The 23,511-nt window shown below is 41.9% G+C and overlaps 1 protein-coding gene across 2 annotated transcripts in view; it reads left to right on the forward strand.

Annotated features, from left to right (window-relative positions):
- The first annotated feature begins 387 nt into the window (after window positions 1-387).
- LOC146866107 (guanine nucleotide-binding protein subunit alpha-14) overlaps window positions 388-23,511 on the forward strand; it is a 452,892-nt gene continuing 429,768 nt past the window's right edge. Inside the window, exon 1 of one of the 2 annotated variants that reach the window (XM_085633345.1) lies at window positions 388-970. In XM_085633345.1, coding sequence (XP_085489471.1) covers window positions 850-970 — 121 coding nt within the window. In that variant the 5' untranslated portion in view covers window positions 388-849. The remainder of the gene's footprint in view (window positions 971-23,511) is intronic. The other variant, XM_085633354.1, reaches the window with a different exon arrangement.

Consider the following 23,511-nt stretch of genomic DNA (forward strand, 5'->3'; position numbering starts at 1 on the left):
GTGGTCAAGGGGCACCTTCTACTAAATGTTAAATGTGTTTGTCTAGATTTAGACGACTACCCAAAATGAACCCCAGTGATTTAGCTTTATATACTCAGGTGATCCCGCTGTGAAAATAACAATGTTAGCAATAACGAACAACATTTGTCCGTTTTAACTTAGATGTTCAGCCTGACAAAGCAGGCCAGTATGAAAGGACCGCAGCACAGGTGCGCCCTTCTAACAGTGATTCTGCAACTCAGTCCTAACTGGCTGTCGGCGCAGGTGAGGGCCGCGCACACCTCACCCGTGGCCGCCGGAGAACGTATAAGGAGAGGCGGCCGGTCCCGCCCCCCAGTTCACCCTCCTCCTCCCGCTCCTACAAGAAAGCAAAACGTTTCCCATGACAGTTCGGTGAACCGGACTGCAGGCGGGACCGCCCATTCCCGCTCCACTCCTCGCCTCTACGCCCCCTCACACTCCTGAGGAACCTGTGAGAGCGGCCCGGCCTCCGACCCGTACCTCGAACTTCCTGCAGGAGGAGCAGCCCCACAGACCTGCGCCGCGAGCCCACCTCCGCCGCAGCGCACTGTGAAGCACAGCGCCTCTCTCTCTCTCTTCGGACCTTACCAAGGGTTTGCTTTGACTTTCTGGGCTGGACCGGGAGGAGGTTTGGAGAGCACGCGCTCCTGTGAGCGCGGCGGAGATCCCAGCCGGACTCAAGGCCGTTCTGCAGGCGCAACTGTTTTCGGGGAAGGGACTGCGGGATTTGGTTTTAAGTGTGCAGTAGCTGTTTTTGGTCGGAGGAGGGGGAAGGAGCCAGGTGTTGGTTGGCCCGCGTTGGCACACTTGTTGCTGTAGACGGGCAGGATGGCGGGCTGCTGCCTTTCGGCGGAGGAGAAGGAGCAGCACAGGATCAACACGGAGATCGAACGGCGGATCAAGAAGGACAAGCAGAACGCCCGCCGCGAGCTCAAGCTGCTGCTGCTCGGTAAGTGACGGCGGGCTTCGAGGCGCTGGTCTGTTACTTCTCGGGTGTCTCGTTGATCCAAGCAACTCTCTGGAAACACCGAATTATTTCTCTTCCGACTGCATGACCGTTCTTCTGTTTGTTTTCCTTAACCTCCTTCTCCAAGGCAAATCGTTTTATTTTCTCTCTCCCTCTCCTCTTCTCCATGGCACTCCATGGAAATTTCGTTCGTTCGTTCGTTCCTTTCTTCTTTCTTTTGCCTCACCCTCTGTAATACACTGGGTAAATCTGTTCTTTTTTTTTCCCCCTGTCTTTTTTCTTCTGCTCTAAGCCGGGTTTCTCCTGCCCCACGGCACTTTTGTTTTTTTTCTTTCTGTTTTATGCCCTCTAACTCCGTGCTGACAATGTGAAGCCGGACACAGAAGGGGCAGTGGCTGGGGACTTTGCACAGAAAGGATCCGTTGTTCCAGTGGCTGGAACCGGTCGGGCAGGGCTGCCCTTGTCACGGCGTGGAGGGCAGCTCAGAGGTGCCTGTAATTGCCCCGGGGCGACAGTGGAACCCGATCCCCGCCTTCGCGGAGCCTCACTGGCTCGGCAGAGCTGCTTGCTGCCTTCCAGGATATTGTAGACTTAGCCGTCTGGGGGTTCTTTCACACGGAGCGTTTATTTCTTTTCTTTCAATCCGATGCTCTGATTTAATTTTACTTATTAAATGGCTTTGCACAGTCCGGCGGACACCAGAAGCAAGTTTACCCCAAGGGTGCTGTCACACTGTCTGGGTGCATTGATGCGGGGAGGCAGGCAGTCTGCACAAGTGTCTATGTATATCTTCTTTATTCGATCCGCTCGCCTCTGCCCTCTCTCCTATGCCTTCTTTGATCTCCAGTTTCTTTCTTTTGCTGCCCTTCTTTCTATTGGCCAACTTAGAACATTCTCTTCTCCATCTCTCTCTAACTTTTTAGGTGCGTTTGGCTTACGTATGCCTTCCAGTTCATTATGAGTCCTTCTTTGTTTCCCAGCCCTTGGGTGCCTTTTTCCTCTCCTTTTTGTTTGGCTCTTGTCTATCTGTGTTTCACTCTGTGTGTGTTTATTTTGTTTCTTGTGTCGCCGTCTGACCAGGTCTGTGTCACCTTTCACGGTGGTCCTGTGCGGTTCTCTCCTTTTCTTTCCTGGTGCTCTCCCTTCCCAGGGCATAGGCCCTGCACGTGCCAGGGCTGTTTATATGATCTGCTAATGAGCCCTCCAGTATAACTTTCCAAGCTGGTATCTATCTGCCTGTATTTACTTTTCTTTGTTTGGGCCGGGCTTTCTGTTTTACTTATTTAATCAACAGGGCCTGTGCGTTTGCGCATTCTGTTTACACTAACTCATTCACTTTCTCCCCAGACCTAAGCGCCTCTGGGATATCAGAACATATATTTTCTCGTAAATTGAACTAAACCACGTTTTATAAAATATTAAATCCGTGCTCAGCCTGCTGTTTTCATGTTGTGAAAGAGGCTGTTAGTGTTTATTTACAATGGGGGGGAAAAGACTGGATGGAAGTAGTTCGGATGAGTCTGTGTTAAAGTGAGTAACAAAACCCGATAGCATCTTTTGTGTTTTTCATTTTTAGGTCTGGCATCAGCTAAGGTTTTTCTGATTTTTCTAAAATCATATGTATACTATACTTAGTTATATGGGGCTTTCAGTCACTCCACTTAATCCGTAGGACAGTTTTTGTGTGGTTCGTGTTTTTCTTCTGCCCACTGCAGCATTCAGCATGGCGCAGCGTCAGCTATAGGCTAACTTCACTGTGAGTGATGGCATCCTGCCCTTTCAAAAGGAGCCCATCTGCCCACAATGTATTTCCCTTAAGTGTCAAGAATTTCTGTGGTCATCTTTCTTTTGAGACAAGAACAAATATTTTGACTTTTAGACTTTTTTTTTTTTTTTTTTTTTTTGGTTTTTAAATCATTGGGGTTCGAGCAGCTTCATCACATTAATGTTTTTTAAAAACAAGCATCGACAAAGCCAAAGGGTTGGCGGCCAATACCAGACATATTTGCTTTATCAATGTTTGTTAGGGATGTCGTGACAACACTGCTGTTTGGAAGACATTTTTACCAATTCTTCTTCAAAATATGCTTAAAGTGGACATTGGCTCCACTTGGAGAAGTATTCCTCTTTCGCCTCAGGCTATTGGCTGTTCGGTATGTCCACTCCTTCTTTTACCAGTGCTTCCACTTAAATGCGTGAGGCACTATTTACGATCTGATGTTCTTTCTATGAAGAAAGAAGTACTTCCTAGTTATTTTGTTTCCAGCATTGGCAAAGCTAGTAGTGCATACTTTATTGCATCTCATGTAAAGAGCATTTGTGAATTCATGTGACCTGCATAGGCACATTAAAGCAGACCTGTTGATTTTGTCAATGCTTGTTCTAGCAGAGCCTATATAATTAGCTGTCTTTCATACTTCACTGCAATTACCACCTATGGTGAAACTCGTTTTAATGAAAAGAAACAGGATTACACTTGGGACTTTTCATTGTAAGGGCACACGCCCTAGTTCATACCTGCTACAGACCAGGGTTTTGTGCCGGAATACAAAACAAAAAAAATCCATGGCAATTAGTTAATGGCCTGCAGGTGATCCCTGACCCTCATCACCAGTGTACTAACTGTGTTCAATTTATGGTGTGGCACACAGTTATTCCACTGCTTGAGGTCCTTTTTAGGTCTCGCCTTACCCAGCGCATGCGCTGGTCTGGTGAGACTTATTGAGAGGGCTCCAAAAAGTGCTGCCAGCCTAGAGCTACAGTGCGGGCGCGCGCGCGCCAGGCTTTACCGCGATTACTTTCACTTTCACAGCCACCTTGATGTTTGATCGCGATTGCGATCACTTTAACGGCCGCTTGGCATAGCCAATAGGTCTCGCTTTTGGGACCTTACAAGTGTTTAGCCATGCAACAGTTGCATAACTAAATACTTTATAAGGTCCCAAAAGCGAGACCTATTGGCTATGCCAATGCTTGTGTCTGTTTATTACTGCTCTGTAGTAATGACGGCGCACGGGTGCCACCATTACTACATAGAAGTAATAAACAGGAGGAAAAAAAGGCTCACAGAGAACATCAAAGCGGCCGCGAAAGTGATCGCAATCGCGATCAAACATCAAAGCGGCCGTGCGGCCGCGAGTGAGGCGCACATGCACTGTAGCTCTATGCTACAGTGGTAGCACTTTTTTGAGCCCTCACAATAAGTCTCCCCAGACCAGCGCTGGGTTAGGCGAGACCTAAAAAAGAAGTGGGGGGACTAACCTAGTTAGGCATTATGCAAGTGACATCACGGCGCATGACATCGCACATGGCGTCACAGGAATTGACATCATAGAAAGTGGCATCACAAGCCACAACTTTACAGGAAGTGGCATCACAGGAAGGGGCATCAGATCTGAAACCCTGACCTATATATGTTTAGCAGGTCTATCATGTTTGCGTTTGAACACATTGCGAGGATAATAGCACAGTGAGCTGTGGAAGATATGTGACTTCTACACCTTGCAATTCCCCAGTTTTATGTAACACATCCTGTACATTAATTTACAATCTTGTATAATTTATTGTACATGTAATATGCACGTGTTGATGTAAAGCGCTCTGACACTCTGCATTGGAATGAGTAGGGCTGTACAAGAAAAAATAGTGGTACTTAAATTATTAAAACATGTCCTCGGGGGAAGTAAGCTCTATATAAATGCAATTTGCTTTGTGTAAATACAAGGAAAGACCAACACATCTGATTATTTCAGTGCATGTATATCTCCTAAACAGGGAATGAACAAAGTGAAAAGCTGCCTCTCTTAAGTATGGGTGAAGTGCTAACAAGGTGTGAGCCTTCGTTTCACCTCTGATTCATTTGCATCAGGTGTGAGGCTCCTGACTGCTCCCAGCCAGGAGACTTGAACAAAAGGAGGCCTGATGACCCCTCAGATTCGGCCTTTGTTATGGGCCCAGCAGGAGTCTCAAATAAGAAAGCCCGTCCCACCCTGCACGTTGTTGCTTGTTGCAGATGGAAAGCAGACCACGTGCAGGTGCTGCTGAAAGTGTCCCGGTGATTGGACATTACACCGGGACAAGTGCAGCACATTATTCAGTGTGGCCCAAATTCTTGGCAGGGTGAACGGCGTTCACCCTGTGAAAAAAGTGGGTTGACATCGTCCACCTGCGTGTACCCCCGACTCGTGCCCTGGCTAAGACATTGACTCATTTGCATTGGTCCATGTCGCTTGCTATACTATTAAGGAAATAACCCGGTTCCCATTGCCGGTTTGCTAAATTTGCACCTGCCTGATGTGTATTGCAGACCTATCTGAAGCCTCTTCCGTAATACCAAAGGTTTGTCAGTAGTTCAGAAGAAGGTCCAAACGTATGTTGCTATCCTGGACAACTTGATTAATACTCTTTTCCCCCCCACCCCCCTATTGGTAGCAGATGCTTAACCCAGTGTCTGATCGTGCTCGCTGAATACCGTAAGGATGTGCCTTTTCGCTGCATTTGGATAACTGTCAGCTCTGCCCTGTATCATATCTCCAGAGAAGCACAGGCCACAAGAAAGCTGTTCACTGCATTCAGGCACCGCCTTTCAAGGAAGCAGTGTTAACTGTATCACTTTACAAAAAAGCCTCCCTCTATTAGACACGCTCCGATTTTTGAATGCTTTACACAAACTTGAGAATCTGTTTTTTTTTTGTTTTTGTTTTTTCTCTCAACCACAAACAGCCAACCTTACCAACTGGTCTAATTCAAAATTTTAGCTCATTCATTTCTCATTGGCCTTTTCAATGTATCCTCCCGTAACTGCCCCCCAAGATAGAATGTCTATTGCTTGTTTCCTAGGCAAATCACTGAAGTGTGTGTTGAAGTCCTATTTAGTGTGGTCATGTTAAATAGAACTTTTCAGCAGATGGAAATATAAAACTATGTTTTTCTTATTTGCATGTCTTGCAGGTAAGCTCCACAAACCATTCCAATGTCCATAATATTTATATAGACACCCAAATTCTTGAAGCTGAGGAATAGATGCAGGGGTGTACCAGAACACTTTTTCTTTGCGGTTCCTCAGGAGTCTTGGTACCAAACAACAAATGAATTAGAGCTATCATTTTGGACTTTATCCTTGGGGACGTTGGGAGTCAGTGAAGTCCTTTTACTATTGGAAAAATACGATGTCTCTTGATAATCTTAGCCACCTTTCTAGCCATGGTTTCTATTTTGTCTGCAGATGGTTTGCAATTTTGGTCCGCCCCAATTCCATTCAAAATTGGCTCACCCTATTAAGGCTGTTGTCTTCTGTTGAACTTAAAAGAAAGTGAAACACTGTCGAGATGATTTGAAAAATTAAGGTCTACACTAACCACAACGCAGTTGGAGAAATGACTCAATGATGACCCATAGTTAACCAGTTTTACTAAAAGCACACAACTGTGAATTGTTATGTGCCAATTTATTTGATTGTGAGCTTAACTCTTTGAGTGTGAACAAAAAGCTAGAACCAGTAATTAATGCAGGATCCTATGAATGTTCCAGTAGTCACTCCTTTTTCTTTCCCTTCAGAAAGGTCTTATCTGGTGTTCTGATGTAATAGGCCCAGTTTGGTGTTAATTGAACATCCTTCTCGTTTGAAAAGAGCTGGTCAAAGTAGACCCTGAACTTAGTCACTTTAGGAGTATGTTGATGTTGCCTATTTTTAAATAGTTAGGTCTTCTTTATTGAAATTGTAGAGGCAATTAGTATTCATAAGATTCGGTGCTGTTAATTATCCACAAAATCTATTATTTCTAACCCTTGATTATCTGGACAGCTTTTGTGAGGGTGTCTGGTTCTGTGACGGCATAGGTGTAGAAACACATATTGCGATCCTGCAGTAAACCTATGTAGGGATTGTTTATATGGTTATGATTAAGTTACAATGTAGATACTTACACCTTTTGAAATTTACTGGTTATGGTTATCAACCTCCAAACATATTCCAAATCAACAATACTTCCCATTCAAATATGACTCCAGTTGTGGTATGATTCTGGGGCACAAATAATTGGTTAATTTCAGATGTTCTTATTGTCAATGAAGTTGGGACTTGTTTTGTGATTACATTTCTGGGGTTTATGATAACCTCTTCTACCTTTTTTAACTTTTTTGGATGTGATTTTGTTCATTTGCTCCTGCTGTTTATTCTTTCTTCCCTTTTTTTTGTTCTTGAATTGGGTATTTTTTTTAACTCGTTTATTAAGTAGTTAGCTAGCACCTGGCAGTACATTGAACACATAGAATACCATACTTTTACAATATTACCATCTCTACACCCCATCCCTCGGAATTGGGTATTGTTAAAAAAAAAAAAAAAAAAAATGGGCAGTGATCCTTGTATCGGTAATGCAGAATTCGAGAATCCTCTTCTATCAACTCTCCGCCCCTCAGTAGTGTGCTCAACTATTTTAAACTGAGGATGTCCACAAGGCCAAAAATAGTTTTCAGGAATTTGTGTGATAGCATACTAAGGTGGATCTCCTATCTGGTGTTGCTATTAGAGCAAACATTATCTCTTGTTAGACTACCAATGACATTCAAAAGTTCTATAAATTCTGTTAGAAATTATCCAATTTAGGCTCATCCAATAGCTCCTAACTTTTTCAAAAAGTACTGAATTGATGCACAACCAACTACAAGGAAGGTAAGAACTTGATAAGTAAGACTGTTGTAGTTCCGGCCTAGAATCTTAAACTGTGTTTTTTAACAGGGAATTGGTGCAAAATCGCCTAAGATGAGAAACTTGGACATGTATAGAAAGGCCAAATATTAGCCTAGTGGCCTCATTCTGGATTGTCTGGTGTCTGTTTACCTGATGCATAGGAAAGACAACATATATTTTATCAACCTAATCCACCTCAGAGTTTTACAAGTCACCCATCTCTACATGACATTGGTTGGCCTAGTATTGAGCTCTTGTAGTGCAAAGAAAGTTTTAACTGCAGTGTTCTTTTAAACTTAGATCAGTATCCTACCAGACATTTAACTTTCATACCTTGCTGTTGAAATGGAATCTATATATGTATCTGGAGCTTCTCTAGCCCAATCCTTGGCAATAGGCAGCAAAGTTCTGTACAGGGTCGAAGACCAGCAGAAAGTCAACAAGCGTTAAAAGAGAAAGCCGGGTTGTGGATGGTTAATGCATTGTGATGCAGTGCTTTTTTCAGAGGTGAGTATTCAACGCTTTCCAGTATTGGAGCAACATTGGGAGATCCTGATGGATACAGGGATGATGTTCCAGATCCTCGGTGCATAGATGGAAAAGTCCTGCTGCCTTGTTTTTCTTTTTACACCTAGCTTGCAGTCTGATGTACTGGTTGGGAGTGTGCCAAGAATCTTCAGAGATGGTGAGCTGGTTTTCAAGACATGCAGGGGTGATAGTCGTGATAGTTTTGTAAATGATGCAATTGGGTTTGAAAATGGTGCAGCCCGGCAATGGGGAGCCAAAGGAATTCAATTGGGATGGTGATGATGTGGGCATATTTCTTCAGACACTGAATGAGACATGCGCTGGCATGTAGGAAATCCTTGAAGGGTGCCAGTGTGGGGACTGGGAGGTTTTTGGATCCATGCATTGCCGCCATACAGATGGGAGAATACAAGGGCTGGAAGAGCAGTTCAGTAGGCACTTTCCAGGTTTTTCATTTCAAATGTCAAATTTGGCAATATATTGCATTAAAGGGGAAATTGCTATTTCATAAAAAATACAAATTTAAGAAAGCTCAGTATTTTCATATTGTATACATTTTCCTTGAAACTTTCACCTTTTTATCAAGTAAATGTTTTGTTTGCTCTAAAATATACATTAGAAAAGTACTTGCAAAGTTAAATATACTTTTAAGCTTAGCGCAAGCCTTTACCCATTCCCTCACCCCAGAAATGCCTAATACCGCAAACCTGAACGTAATGGTGGAAAAAAAAAAAAAAACACCTGGACTTTAAACCTAACCATCCTCTTATCCCACCATACCTTATCGTCTCATTCAAAGTAAATATGTGCAGTGGATTGATTTAAGGAAATGTTAGCTATGTAATTCATTTTCAGTGAAATAAATGAGATGAAATTTCGGGTTATAAGTTTATTATTTATTTTATGTATTCGAGTGAAGTCAAACTGTCCATGCTATTTCACAGAGTCCTATTTTAGGTCGAGCCTGAGTCGGCGTGCATGCGCTGCGCTGGCGAGCTGCTGCAGCGGAGTATGGCAGCGAAGCCCCGCTCACTCTCCGCCCATAATTGTCATTGGCTTCTGTCTTTGTCCTTCGTAAAGGCAGGCTTCTGATTGGTGAATAGGCTTGATAGTCCCTCCTTAGTACTGCCTTGTCGTCTTTTGTAACCTCCCATGCCTACTGACTGGCCCCTTTTACTTCAGTTGTTAAACAGTACATCTTATTTAGTCTTATTAGCACTATTTTCTTTGAGTTTCTGTTCCTGCAGGCATGATGACAGGCTTTGCTAACATTCAGCATGCCATGCGCACTGCAAATATTTTTTTTATATTTATTTACGTTTTGTTAAAATCGCCGCACATATTTTTTTTAATCTTTATGCACTTTGGTTAAAATCGCAGCACTGTATACAGTTTCAGCTAAAGCGCTGGTGCTGCGATCACAGGAAGTTGACCCGACACTGGGATTTATTTGACCTCCCCATGCCACCAAAACAAAAAAAGTATGCTTTCATGTAGAAAATGTGCTTTTCATGTAAAGCGCCGCTTTCATTCCGGCTGGTTATGTTCATGCTATATTAAGTGACAAAGTACAAATTACGCACTCCACATACGACTCAAACATGCCCGAAATGCTTCAGCCATTCTCACAGACAATAGTAGTGTATTCTAGCACTGGGTTGCAGCTTACACTTCAACTGAAAGTGCGACAGTTTGCTGCATGGCTACATACTTAGTCCCCAAAGGTGAGACCAATTGCATTGCAAATACTTGTTCCAGTTTTACCTCACTTAACCTTAACACTACCTCTGGAGACACCAAGATGGCTGACTCCACAGACCACGTTTTAGCCAGATTAATGGGTGCCTACTCGCTTTCATTGAAGGCTAGCCCACATCCCAGACAATAGACATTTCTTTGACTTGTATGCTCATTTTTGTTGTAACTTCACCTGATTCTGCCAGCTTCACTTTTTTTTGAGGATTGCTGGGGCATCTATGCCTGGTGTGAGAATATTGCTGAATGATGTCCAGATTTACTTATAAAGCTGTAAATTCCAAGAAAACTGCGTGTCTTGCCTACAGGCAACATTTTTTCATGAAGCAATTTAAAAGTAGAAATCTTCCCATCAGTTTCTTTAAACAATTTCGGAGTACAATTTTTTTTTTTTCTCATGTAAATAATCTCCTGTTTAACTTCTGGGAGGCCGACATGTCAACATTCTTTTAAATGGACATCCACTTCTGAAGCTCTGTGTTAATACATTTTTAAGGCCCTAGCACCCAAATCCCCAAGAAAATTTATGATTTATTTATGTGGCTTTCGTTCCCTGTCAGAGTTCAGCTCACAGGAGTAAATTTGCTAGGAGTTTATTTTTTAGCTGGTTTCTTCCTTTTCTCTATGAATGGTGGTTCATATATAAATGTCTTACCCTGAATGAATGAGGTTAATTTGTAAAGAGTATGGCTACTCAGTGTCCTTGCCCAAGAGCAAAAAGGTATGCACACACACACACACACAGAATACCTTAAACCTTGGAAGAAAAGAGTTAAGTTTCAAGTTTCCTTTGGAAGCCATCCTCCGAGGGAAGCGTCAGAAGGCCCATCGGAAGCTGATTCCATGCCTTGCTACTAAGAATGAAAATGCTTTGCCTCCCTTCCTTGTTCGCTTCCAACAAAGCAGCAGATGCAGAACTCAATGCAGTTTGTCAAATGAGAACCAAAAAGACAAATTTCATTTCTATCCATGTTGCAGCTTAGATGGCAGCTCTGCCTCCACTCTCAGGCTACAAGCATGCAGTCCTTGAAAGTAATTCAGCCGAGGGGGAGGTCCCTCAAAAGTGTAAAGCAGTTGGGTGTCATCTGTGTGGGAAATAATTTTACAAGCAAAAAAATGAACTAATGAGGCCAAAGGTGACATAAAAACATTAAAAAGGTTGCGGCTCAGATGGGAGCAATGTGGGAACACCCTGCTTCACTGCCTTTGACTTAGGAAGTAAAAGGCACCCACACTGACTGCCCACCTGAAATCCTGGAACTTACTTCAGCCAATCCCACGCAAAGCCTCCCACTCCCATGTTGGTAAGATGGTGTAAGAGCATCGTGTGGGGGGCGGTATCAAACGCCGCAGATTGAGAAGAATAAGTGACACAACTTACCCTGACCCAGAGACCATTTAATGTGGTCAGAAATTTCGAATAGCGTAGTCTCCGTACTATGATGGGGCGAATCCTTGATTGGCTAGGGTGCAACAATTTACCCTGCTCCAGATAGTCTGAAAGATGAATATTCACTAGTTTCTCCAGAATTTTGGCAAATGCTGGCAACAGCGAAACGGGCCTATATTTGCTAAATATGTTGGGATCTTAAGAGGGGTCACTTTGGCAAGTTCCAGGGAGCTGGCATGATACCGGAAGATGAAGAAAGATTGAAAACTGTTGATCACAGGGTTAATTACTTCTATAGCAGCCGCTAACAGTACAGGACAGTAAAAATGCCCTGTAGTACAACCTTTGCTTACTTTCTGCAGGTGGTAGGCATCCGCACCCATTTGTGGGGACTGGGACTTATTTTTCTTTTTTTTTTTTTTTTAAACATGTTTTTATTAGAAGCTTTTGTTCAAAAGCAAGGCATTTCTAAAGAGCATGGGCATCGCAGTGCGACAACGTGCTTAGTACATCAGCCAACAGACTACAGAATGAGCAAGGAAGCAAATGCACAACATGAGGAATACAACAAAAAATGCAACATATACTTATAAATCTTACACAAAAATAAACCCCGGCTGAAAAAGAAGCGGAATTTCACAATGTGAGAGATACTCTTTTATCCCACTGCGACACAGTGGGGAGAAGGAGACGGGGCTAAAGCTTGAAACCGCCAATAGGGGTAGTGAAGAGCAGGAGGAGAATCTACATGGGCACGGACAGCGGGCGGACGCAGATATAGCACCCCCCCACACACCATCACCAACCCTCCAAAGCTTACAAAATGTAGGGACTCATTCAATCTCGAAGTCTGACACAGCACTCGAACAGGACTTCTTTTTCATTACCTGACTTTAAGAGCAAGAGAAAGAAAGGCAGAAAAGAGTGGGGAGGCTAAAGATAGGAAAACCGCGACAGAGATGGCTGAAATGAAAAAGAACCTTCAAAAATTAACTAAAATAGGAAACGTAGAGTGGTGGAAGAAAGACATGAATTGGAATCAAGACTTTGCAGCCTTATTTGACTACCCAGGTATTTGGCAGTGCTTTGTGCCCCTGCATGTTTTCTTTTACAAATTAGGGACGTGGATCAACCAAATCATCCTTCCGCTCTCAAATCCAAAATGGTCTTACCACTGCAAAACCACAGTACATTCCTCCTGCCTTAGGAACTTCTCCCTTTTTGCACTTGAATGCTTGCACACAGTCTTCAATGAGCATATTTCTGCCTTCCTGGGTACTCCTGAAAGACCCAACTTTTCAGCCCTGTTAACTCAAACTACCTCTCATCACTCTCTGGTTCTATGATCAGTATATCTGTACTGACCCAGACCAAGGTCCATGCCATATATCTTGAGTGCATTCGGGTCACTCACATTGCCACTCTTGTACTTCTGTTTTGCTTTATGCTGGTGTCCGGCCACCCTTATTCTAGATTGTCACAAATCCCTGTAAAAAGAATGTTTTGTTTGCTGTGACCTGGGCGCAGCATTTATTAATTTTTTTTTGTAGTGTTATACTAGAAAACTCCATACAACCAATGTGTGGTATTGCTGTTTCAAGGAATTAATTTACAAGAATGACGCAACCCACAGCAGACTTACCTTTATTTGAATACGTTGGCCCATTTTGGAGTTGTGGAACTAAAATGTTTCTAAAGTCAAAATAGGCATAGAGCAGTGGTGCCAGTGCTGTTTCACATGGATTGCATATTGCTCAGCTTTGACTGGTCATTTGGCCGGGGCACTTTTTGCATTCTTGGTTGGCAAACTGAGATGTGCAATATTTGGGTTTATTCGGTGGACTTGTGGGTGTGGGGAGAGATGACTGGATATTCAATTCTTCTTCTCTCTGGAAAGTGTGTATGCTCTTGTGTGTAAGTTGTCTGTCCTTTCTACTTGAATAAAGGTATTAAAAAAAAACAATATTTTCAGAGGTTCATGAGTAGGTGGCAAAGGGCGTGAACCGTACCATCTGTGATCAAGAATTTAAAAAAACATTTTTTTAGTAACATGAGCTTGAACCTGGGCAATTCGGATTCATTGATCCTTGAAGCGGAGTTGTTTGTATCGTTTTGAGCCTTTATTGGACTGCACCCTTACTAATCTGCCTCTAGTCACGGGTTTCCAACCTTTTCTGTACCATGAGATACTTATGTTCAATGGAAATCATCCCGAGCTACTAATATTATAGTGCTGTGATAGTTACCACAGAGACGAGATTATATTAGTGACCACCATATGCAAGATTACTAGTGGTGATCACATCATACAGGATTGCCAGCAGTAAATGTAGAAAAGGCTTTACCAGTTTCAAATGCCTCAACGAGGGTAATACACAGCAGTAATAGCTGCAATGCCCTTGGCACCAAGGTTTTGATGTTGGCATTGTCTGCCCAGGGCCACATGATTCATTACACAATTACCAGCTTTAAATATGTTTTGAAAATTGAGCCATTTTTCTCGAAACATTAGCTAATGAGTTTTTAAAATATACACACATTTTCTTCTCAAATACTCAATTTGGATACATATATATATATATATATATATATATATATATATATATATTAACTCAATCCAGTTAAAGCATCTAATTTAGTAGGCTGGGCTGCACTCAAGAGATCTACTTATGGGTGGACGGAGAGCTACATGTAGCTCATGAGCTACTCATTGGAGATACCTGCATCTAGTCTGATCATTTTAGGATTGACTTAAAGAGCTTTTCTGTCAGTAGTTGTTTTGCTTCTGTTTTAGTTGTTAATTTCTCCTGAATTTTGAGGCTTGAGTTACAAAGCCTTTTCTGTGAGCAGCAGTGTCTTACTCCAGGCTTGGTTGTTACTCTCTTGTAAATTCCCAGGTATAAGACATAAGCGTGTCCTACTTTTATACTTTTGCGAGTAAGATACACCTAAGCCCTAAAGTAGCACCCGACTACATGCGCAGAAAAAGGTGTGTGTGACTTGGACCCACCTTAACCATAAGCTTTGAAATTTGTTGCCACTAGTGTCATTGAAACTATTTGGATTACTCATTACCTTAATCTGATGGCCACAGAATTTAAGTCCTTGTTTCTAACTTTTGTCTGTTTACAGCGGAGAGGAAGAAATTGTATGTCCAAATATTTTTTTTTTTAATACTGTCCGACCATAACATTGTAGCAAAAATATTGATGCCCAAAATATTTAAAAAGGAAAGTGTGTATGTACAGGTTTAGTATCATTAAGTCTATTTGTCCGTAGCTTGAATTTTTTATTATATATTCATTCCTCTTTCACTCTCACTCACTCTCTCATAATGACACGCTGTAACTTGTAACCCACGCAGGTTTATTCACCAGTAGTATCAGTAAGTCCTTAACAATAGGTAGGTCATCATTAACGGGTATATATAGTTCTGTAGAACAGCCCCACCAGGAGCAGCCTGCTAGCTGCTCAGCCCCTCTCACCAACTGTCACTCGTCACCCAGGCATTCTACTCCAGGTCCACTCACCAACATTCCATACAGAAGACACACACGCAGGCTGAGCAGCTAGAGCAGAGAAACATAGGGTATAGGACATCATGTAAGAATACTACACTATACCTACCATGTGGATATTTCAGCTGTCATTATTTTTGCAACGCTATTTTGATAGAACGATGTTAAGGACTTCATAGTCTGGTACTGTACCACAGCAAGAGGCGGTCTGTGTGGGTAGCTGGGCCCACACTAACTGCAGAAATTGGTATAGGAAAATTTAAACCGAAGTTGATGGCATACTGGTAAACAGACTGCCACTGTCTCCTCATGTAAAAATCACAGTTAATATTCTGAAATTAAAGTCCCTTTGTTTTCAGTCTGTGAATTTACCAATATGCCTACCTTGATGAATTGTTCACAAAATCAGTCGCCATGGCTTTTTCCTGTAGGTGGCAAGGCTTGTGGTAAACTGGTGGGCAGAGCCAATGCCCCAATCCCTGTTCTCCCCCCCCCAGGTATAAAACGGAATGGCAACAAAATGCCTCTCATGATAAAATGGATATTTCTATTGAGTATGCTACTAAAGCGCTGTTGGAGTGCACCTTTAGGGTTATAGTTCCAGACATCTTCCTACTCTTTCACCAGTATATACCCGCTCATAAAAGGTGTTTTGTTCAGCATTTGATGATTCTCGTTGATGTTGTAAAGCTTGTGCGTTACATTGCAGATTTGACATGCCTCTTAAACGACTGGCCATTAACATGGCAATACAGCCAGCATCTAAGTATGTTTGCCGGGGTGGTTTGTGTTTTTACTTTGGATGGATGCACAAGGCCGTGGTGGCACAGTATCTTGTTCATTTGCTGTAAAGTCCACAGATGGCTATATTGTTTTTCTTATCTGAGGTGATAAGCGTACACACAGTAGCTATGAGGACTGTCGATCTTTGAAAGGTTGCTTCCTGTACTGAGCATTTTTCCTCTAACCTATCTGTCCCCTCTCATAGCCCTGTGCTTAACAGTGCCACCCTCAGACTGTATGCTGTTGTCTTACAAGGGGCAGTTGATATACCATTGCATTGTTGGTGATTGATTACGCTTGTTGCAACTCCTTTGTTTGTGCTAGTACACATTGTATATCTGTGACTTCCAAGAAACTGTTAGTGAAAGCTTTAAGCTTCCGTACTAGGGGAGCAAAGAATTACGTTTGTTTTTTAATTATTTATTTTTCCTCGCAAAATCCTTGTGAAAGTTACTCGGATTATTTGAAATACATTATGCTGGTCGTGTGCCTGAAAATTATACGTGAAGACATAAGTCGCTTAGAAAAATTGTAAGATTCTTATACAAGGCGTGCTGGAGCAGAAAATGTGTCATCGCCATGGACCGATCCGTTTCATGGTTCCTGCAAGACCATTTATGCTTTAACCCATCTTGCGCTGGTGAAAGTTGCGTCAAAAGGAACTTGGAGAAGAACAAAAATTATATGAAATACACAAAACGAAGCAATTGGGGAATTACACAAAATATATTTTCGTTTTTTTAAAGTGTGACTAACCATGAATTTCCAACCACACCATGAATATGCTTGTGTTTGAGAAAAGTAATCCAATATTTTGGGGGGTTTTTGCCATTGATAATGCTAATAAGGATTCAGATCCTCAGCTGCCAATTTTCCCCATTATCATCCTCAAGTGTGGTGTCTTCATTCCCCAATAACAAATTCTCTGCCGCTTTTTCTCCTGTGTAGTCATCCAATGGCTAGGACTGCCAGCGTGTGCACTGCCTGTTGCCCTTTTGTTGTTGATTGTGAAAGTTTGCAATTATATTTTTTTCTACACTAGCCTCTTTTGACTCATGGATGTGTACAATCTGTCTTTCTGCTGCTGCTTCAGTTGATTCTTCACTAATCTAGTGGTAATTCTTGCTACTCGGTTGATTTGTCTTTAGAATTCAGGCACTCTGCAACAGTTGAGTTCTCCTCTGTCAAAGCATTTCTTCTTGCCTGAAAGGGCATGAATCGGATGTATTGTCAGGCCAATATCATTGGTGCCATTGAATGCGGTCTCTTATCCGACTTGCTGAACTTGTGGTTTGTCTGTTGTTGAAGTGCAATTTCTTTTCTTTATTTGCTTCTCCATTTGTGTATCGCTTCTCACACAGGACCAATTTGCTGCACACCACCAAAAACACCCAAATGGCCCTCCTTGGATTTGGCTCTCCCACCACTTGTCACTTTTCCTAACGTTACTTATGTGAGGTTCATTGACTCTCCTCCATGTTTCTGTGACTAACAAAATATACGTGGGTGCTCTGACAACACCTCCATGTACAGTGATGTCTCCTGCTCATTGTGTCTGACTGAATTTAAGTGGATATACTGAACTCAAGGTGTTTATTGTAGCATGTTTATTTCCACAATCTTGCGTAAAGCTTGGCTATGATGATCGTGTACTTTGCAAAAATTAGCTGGGTACTGTGAATTTATTTACTTTAAATGTGACCATCTCTGTCTCACCGGCTTGGCCTCTTTCCCTGCCCTTGACAATGTGGCGTGAGGTCTGAATCCCAAAGATAGTCCTAAATCTAAGAGTTTAGAAATGGGTCTGCTCCAGTTTTAGATTGATAACTTTTTAACTGTTCCCAAAATAAACATAATAAGTGTGGCAGTCTACTATGTTTGTAATTATTTCAGGCTGAAGACTGTTCCCAAAGATCTAGGCCTGGCAGATTTTCCACCTTCAGAAAACCAGCCAAGTTTATGATTAGTGCAACCTGCTCTTGACCTTTTATCTTTTATCTAAAGTTTACCGAGACTGGGGTTGATGGCGGGGAAAATGACAACTGGAGTTCAGGGATAGGATATATAGTAAAACATGACCGGTTCCAACCATGATGCTAGCCTTTTGGGCTAGTACAGGAAACATGTGAGTTAACTTAACACAGTAAGTGTTGCTGTAAATTTTATTACGTCTGACTCAGCCTCTCATCTTTAATTAGTCCACAAAATGGAAACCGTCTTTGTTTGCAAGTCTATGCAATGTAAATATTACAATTGTGAGTATTATATGAAAATAAATTATTATAATTCAAGTTCTTGGTATTTGGTGTATGTAATAGGACAACAGTGATCGGCATAGCTTTTTAGTGGGGTGATGGAGGTGCTGTGGAGTGACGCGTCCCTTTCAGAATTAAATACCCCAACCTTATTAAGATATATTGATCGTATGATTTTATCACTTCAGAATTCCAGAGAGACTTTAAACACGCTTGGCCTACCACTCCTCAATAACTTGCTCTATCGTTCTAGTTGTACCTTCTTAAGCTATTTAATGTTCATGCTTATTCACTACTCAATAAAGTGTTTGAAAGTATTGTAGGGAAATTAGCAATGTTGCTACATGGAAGCACTCTTGATTGTATCGCAGAATGAAGGAACGCATGTTATGCGTCCAGCAATAACTTATGATTTTGGAGACCTTGGAAAAGGGTGAGACTCAAGCTCCACTCGAGATATGCTTTGATTGGGTAAATCACAAAGCACGGTCATATACCGGAAAAATAAGAGGTTATTTCCTACTTGTATAAAATTAAATTATTAACTAGGGTGAGTGACTACCCAGGTCAAGAAATAATTACAACCCATGTCAGGATGAGCCGTTAAAGTCACTAAATTAACCTGAGCTGAATCCCCCGGTAGCACTGGCACAGAGCAGACCGGCTTCATTTATAGGCAGTGTGTAAAGTATTTATGCAGCACTAAAACAGCAAAAAAGTTTGAAATGCAAAACAATAAAAAAATGAATATTATTAGCGCCAAGAAGCACAAAGTGCCAAAGATAGTCAATGGTTGTGGCAGACTGGAAAAGGAGGTGCAATTTGAAACAGATTGCGGTGTAGTGTGGGTCAAGTACACCAACCAAATTCATACTGTTCAAAGATTCTGCATTCTGACGTTAGTCCTATCCACCACAGGATTATGCTTCTAAAGCCCCAGGACTTTTGAGGAGGCACTCAAACTTGCACATTGTCAAAGCAGAGGCCAACAGCATGCCCAGTTGTCAGTGTTGTCAGCAGTGCAGTTGCAGAAAAAGGCATTTTGTAGCTTTAACAGGTCAGCCTTGTAACCCTTGGAGTCTACTTTCTCCTGGGTACAAGAGGGAGAAGTTTCAATTTTCTGGGCTTATCTGCGGTCCCAGACGGCTGGTCCAATTCTCTTATGTTCTTTCTCACGCACAGGAATGCTCTGAAGTGGGTCCCTGGCGATTCCACCTGGATGTGTGGTATAAGCTAGTGGGTAGGAATTGCTCCTGGCAAGACCTAACCAATGGGGTAAAAGCTTCTGGGGCCAACACTACCCACTTTGGGCATTTTCCAGGTGTCAAAAACCTTTGGCAACACTAAACTTTGGCTTCAAGGGTTGTGGTGTGTGTGTCTGGAGTATACAGTGGTAATCCTAGTGTCCTCCCACATCTAACGCTAAACTCCAGGTGGGGGAGTCACTGTACCCACAAACTCTGAGCCAGAACTCTGGTAGAACACAAGTAGGTTTTCCAACAACCAGACAGTGTGTCCACAACAATTATTTTGGCATCCAGTTTTTCTTCCTTTCAATTGTGCCCTCGGTGTTCTGTAAAAGCCCAGAAACAGAGGTCTGGTTGAACAAAAGGAGGGTTTTCAGCAACCGAACAGTTGATACACAATTGTTGGGCATCCTGTTTCCCTTTCTTTCAAGTGCACCCCCAGTGTTATAAGTAAACCCAGCAGGCGGTTTAAGCAGGATTTGACATTCAAACAGGATTTGACAATATAATGTCAAACTATGCTCTCAGCCCCACACTGAATATTCAGTCATGTTCAAAGGAGTCCTCTCTGCCCATTTCAGTCAGCATAATGTTCGCTCCTGGGAGGCACATTGCACCTGATCCTCACCAATTCAAATGCTAATTACTGACTGGCAAAAGTAGGAGAGCAAATGCAAATTTGCCTCCAGGAGCTTCAGGAAGAGAAAGGGTGACTTTCTAAATGTTACTTTTCTTTAATATTTATTGGAAATCTGCCTTTACCAGTGAATTTGATTTTTAATAGCTTATAGAAATTGTTTGTTTCTTTAATCTGTACTCTGGCTTTCTACATAGTACAGCTAGACCTGCCTTAGTGAAAATCGTTTTTGGGTGCTTGTCAATTCAAGGACCAGTTAACATTAAATTGCTAAATATCCTACTTTGAAATACTATTCGCTGTGCCTTGTGAGGAACAAGGCCTAAATATGTGTGACTTTCTAATATTTGGAAGGGAGGTTCTGACCGGTTTTGACAGGTTGAATAGAGTTTTTTTTTTTTTCTTTACCCTGCTACAGTCAGGCTTCACAGGGTAGGCCTGAAACCTTATATTTGGTTCCCTGCTTTAGTGCATGGTGCAATAGGTGCTGCACTCCACTGGTGGCATTTATTTCCAGGCCCTTGGTATGCCTTTGGGCCATATTATAGGGGCTTAGAGGTAAGTTTAATTAAAAAAATATATATATAATATTAGGGAGTATGCCAATTTGACTCTGTTTAAAGGGGGAGCACCAGCATTTTATTAGTGGTTCGCAGGGGTGAAGTGTACAGAGTTCTAAAATCAGAAAAATATGGTGTCTGGCAAAAGGCATAAAATATGGAATGATCACTCAGAAAGGCAGACTTTCTACACGCTGTATCCAGTGTAGTTTATTTTTCTAGTCTCTGCTCTCTTTTCTTGAATATTTGGTTGGATTCTGGATGAATTTATATGCCCCACAATGCAGAAGAGTCACTCCCCATTGAGTAGAAACAGTAGATTTATAAAGCATTTCATAAACCTAAAATAGCCTTTCTTTGATGGGGGACGTGGGAAAACCAACCATGGTGCGCATTCTGCCGCCTCCCATGCCACTTGCTCCTGAAGACCAAAATGATTGAAATAACTCCATTTGACAGAGAGTAGGGGGATCATGGCTCCAGTCAATCCCTGGGGAGCAAAGCCTTTATGCCCCTCCTCACAAGGGGTAACAGGAAATCCAGGGTTGCCGTTGACCGCTGGGAGACAGCCCACTGTTCACGCACACCACCTCAAGGTAGGCGAGCAAACCACTGCTCCACTTTAGAAAGGTGTTCAGTCTTAAACCACTGCCTCTGTAATGATGTTTCGGTGTTCTTAGCCTACAGGGAAAGGCACTGATGTATTTGCATGGAGATGCCCCATCTGTTATTGCTGAAGTTTGCATATTATGCAGTTTCTCAAGCGTGATGGTTTCTTTGCCTATTGCTGACAGGAAAGACTGTTCATGTATGTGCGACAGCCAATTACATAGCACACACCACATATCCATCAAAACACTACTTATGCTCTGCTATATTTTATGCTCCCTGCCCATCCCAACCTCTTCCTCCAGAGATCCACCTCCCAGATAAAGGTTCACTCGCTTAAATTAATTTCTGAAAAATGAAGGCTCCGTAGGTGGTGCCTTAATCCCCTCTTTCTGTGCTATTCAGAAACTGTCAAGTCAATATGGAATGAACACAGGCTTTGGGGCATGAATGGGAGAGGAAATTAATTTAGAAGCCTCAAATCGGTGACTTAGTTCAGTCCGGGCCATTCCAGACTGCAGCCCTAAAATAGATTTCCCGTAAGTGATTTTTTTTTTTTTTTTTTTAATTTGTAGTGAAGATCTACCGCCTTAAGCATAGTGTGGTGCACTTTCTAGGAAACATCCCAGGCTCCGGGAATTCAGTACTCCGCAACCCTAGGTAGTTTTTTTTAATTTTTTTTTTTTTTAATATTTGTAATGTGCTGTATACACCTTGTGATCGTCGGACTGACTGTGTGAGCCCCAGGTTAATATTCGGGTTGAAGAGCGCAAGAGGTAGTTGCAGTCTTGCATCAGAGGACATTCTGTTGCACTGCTCCTGAGTATAGTAAAGAAAACACCTGTTCATTCGTATCTCCTACCCAACTGGATTAGGCTAAATTTAGGTTTCTTAATGTTTTGCGCCAGATAATTATTGCCTGATGGTGCTGCACGGTGTGGAATCAGTTTGACTGTACCACTGTTTGCCAGCACAGGATTCGCGACTGTAGGTGGGCAAAACATTGAACATAAAGGGCAAAATGACAATCTCATTGATTCATCTCCATCCATCCCTCTGTGGAATGCATCGCTGTTTGCCATTTCATTACTGCTCCTGCCCAATCAAACGCGGGGTAGGGAGCATACACAACCTCATACATATATATATATATATATATATATATATATATATATATATATATATATATATATATATATAATTTTTTTTTATTTTTTTTTAAACCAGCTAGATTGGCACATGGAATCTTCTGCGTCTGTTTCATTCCTCAATTTGCAGGTGACCATGGCAATCTGACCAGTGCCAGCAACCTACATGCGGGAGGGCCCATTGTGCCACGTTACATCATAACCGGCTCAGTTCTGGGTTACCCCTATGCAACAAAATGGCTTTTTATCAGGATTTAATATGCACAGCTTATGAATTACACCACGCTTTTGGAGATCGTGTCTAAATTCATTTTGAACACCAAGTTTGAGTTCAATTTCAGTGAAGCAACTGGATGTGGGTCGCTCCTGGTGACCGTTTTAAGAGCTGATGAGCTCCGTGGAGTCCGCACATATTTGCACATAAACCTAGGAATAAAAAGTACTGCCTCTGCTGGTCTTCTCTGTTTCGGAGATCCTGATTTGAAGTTTGAAGAGGTCTTGAGTGGTAAAATTGCCTCAAAGCGAAAAAGGGCAGTAAAGGCCCTTTGTTTTACTCACGAGTACTACTTTAGGAGCTGATCTCAGAAAAGGGTGTCTTTTACTCCTAAAATGTGGCACTTATCACATTTATAATGTGATATTCTTAGGAAAAATAATTGTGAAGTTTCAAAGTATTTGCATAAAAGTATGAGGTCCCTGAATCTTTCTCTTCAGGTCTTTAACTGAAAGGATGCAGATATCCGCATATCTATGGGCGATAATGCTTTACGGTCTGTTTGCTCTTGCAAGCCTTATTCAGCACAAGTGACGTTTGAATGTGGTGAAATGTCTGAACGCTAGTCTGTCCATGAAATATTGATCTGAATGCAACTTTTGTTAGTATAACTACCTGGCTACATGCACGTTACAAGCCTAGCTATATGTACTGTGGAATTAACCTTTAATGATCATTGAGGTCCTATACATCCTCCTCTTCATTTAATGGATTTTGACATTGATCAATGTATGGTTCAGTTTATTAGATCTACCTTCTGTAATGTGTAGTTCTCTTGCATTGTGTGTTTAAATACTTTATTGATTTAATTTAAATCATAAAAGAGCAGCATAACCGCTAAAACACATAAAATTCACCAGCAAGATACAGAGTAATTAATAAATTCCATAAAAATGTGTGAACTTTTTTTTTTTTAAACTGAGTGCATTGATACCTTCTATCTTGTAATTTAGAATCAGGCTGTTAAGTACATTATTTTAGGAGTAGATTACAAATTGATTAGCTACACTTAATCACTTTACTTGATTTGCCGATTCAGATTCTCTCACTCCAAGTTCATTTGCAGCTAGACTTAAACTTTATTGTGATTAAATAATTCATAGACCGATGGTTTATGGAGATTAAAAG

This window comes from Triturus cristatus, chromosome 2_1 (genome assembly GCF_964204655.1).
Source record: "Triturus cristatus chromosome 2_1, aTriCri1.1, whole genome shotgun sequence".
NCBI lineage: Eukaryota > Metazoa > Chordata > Amphibia > Caudata > Salamandridae > Triturus > Triturus cristatus.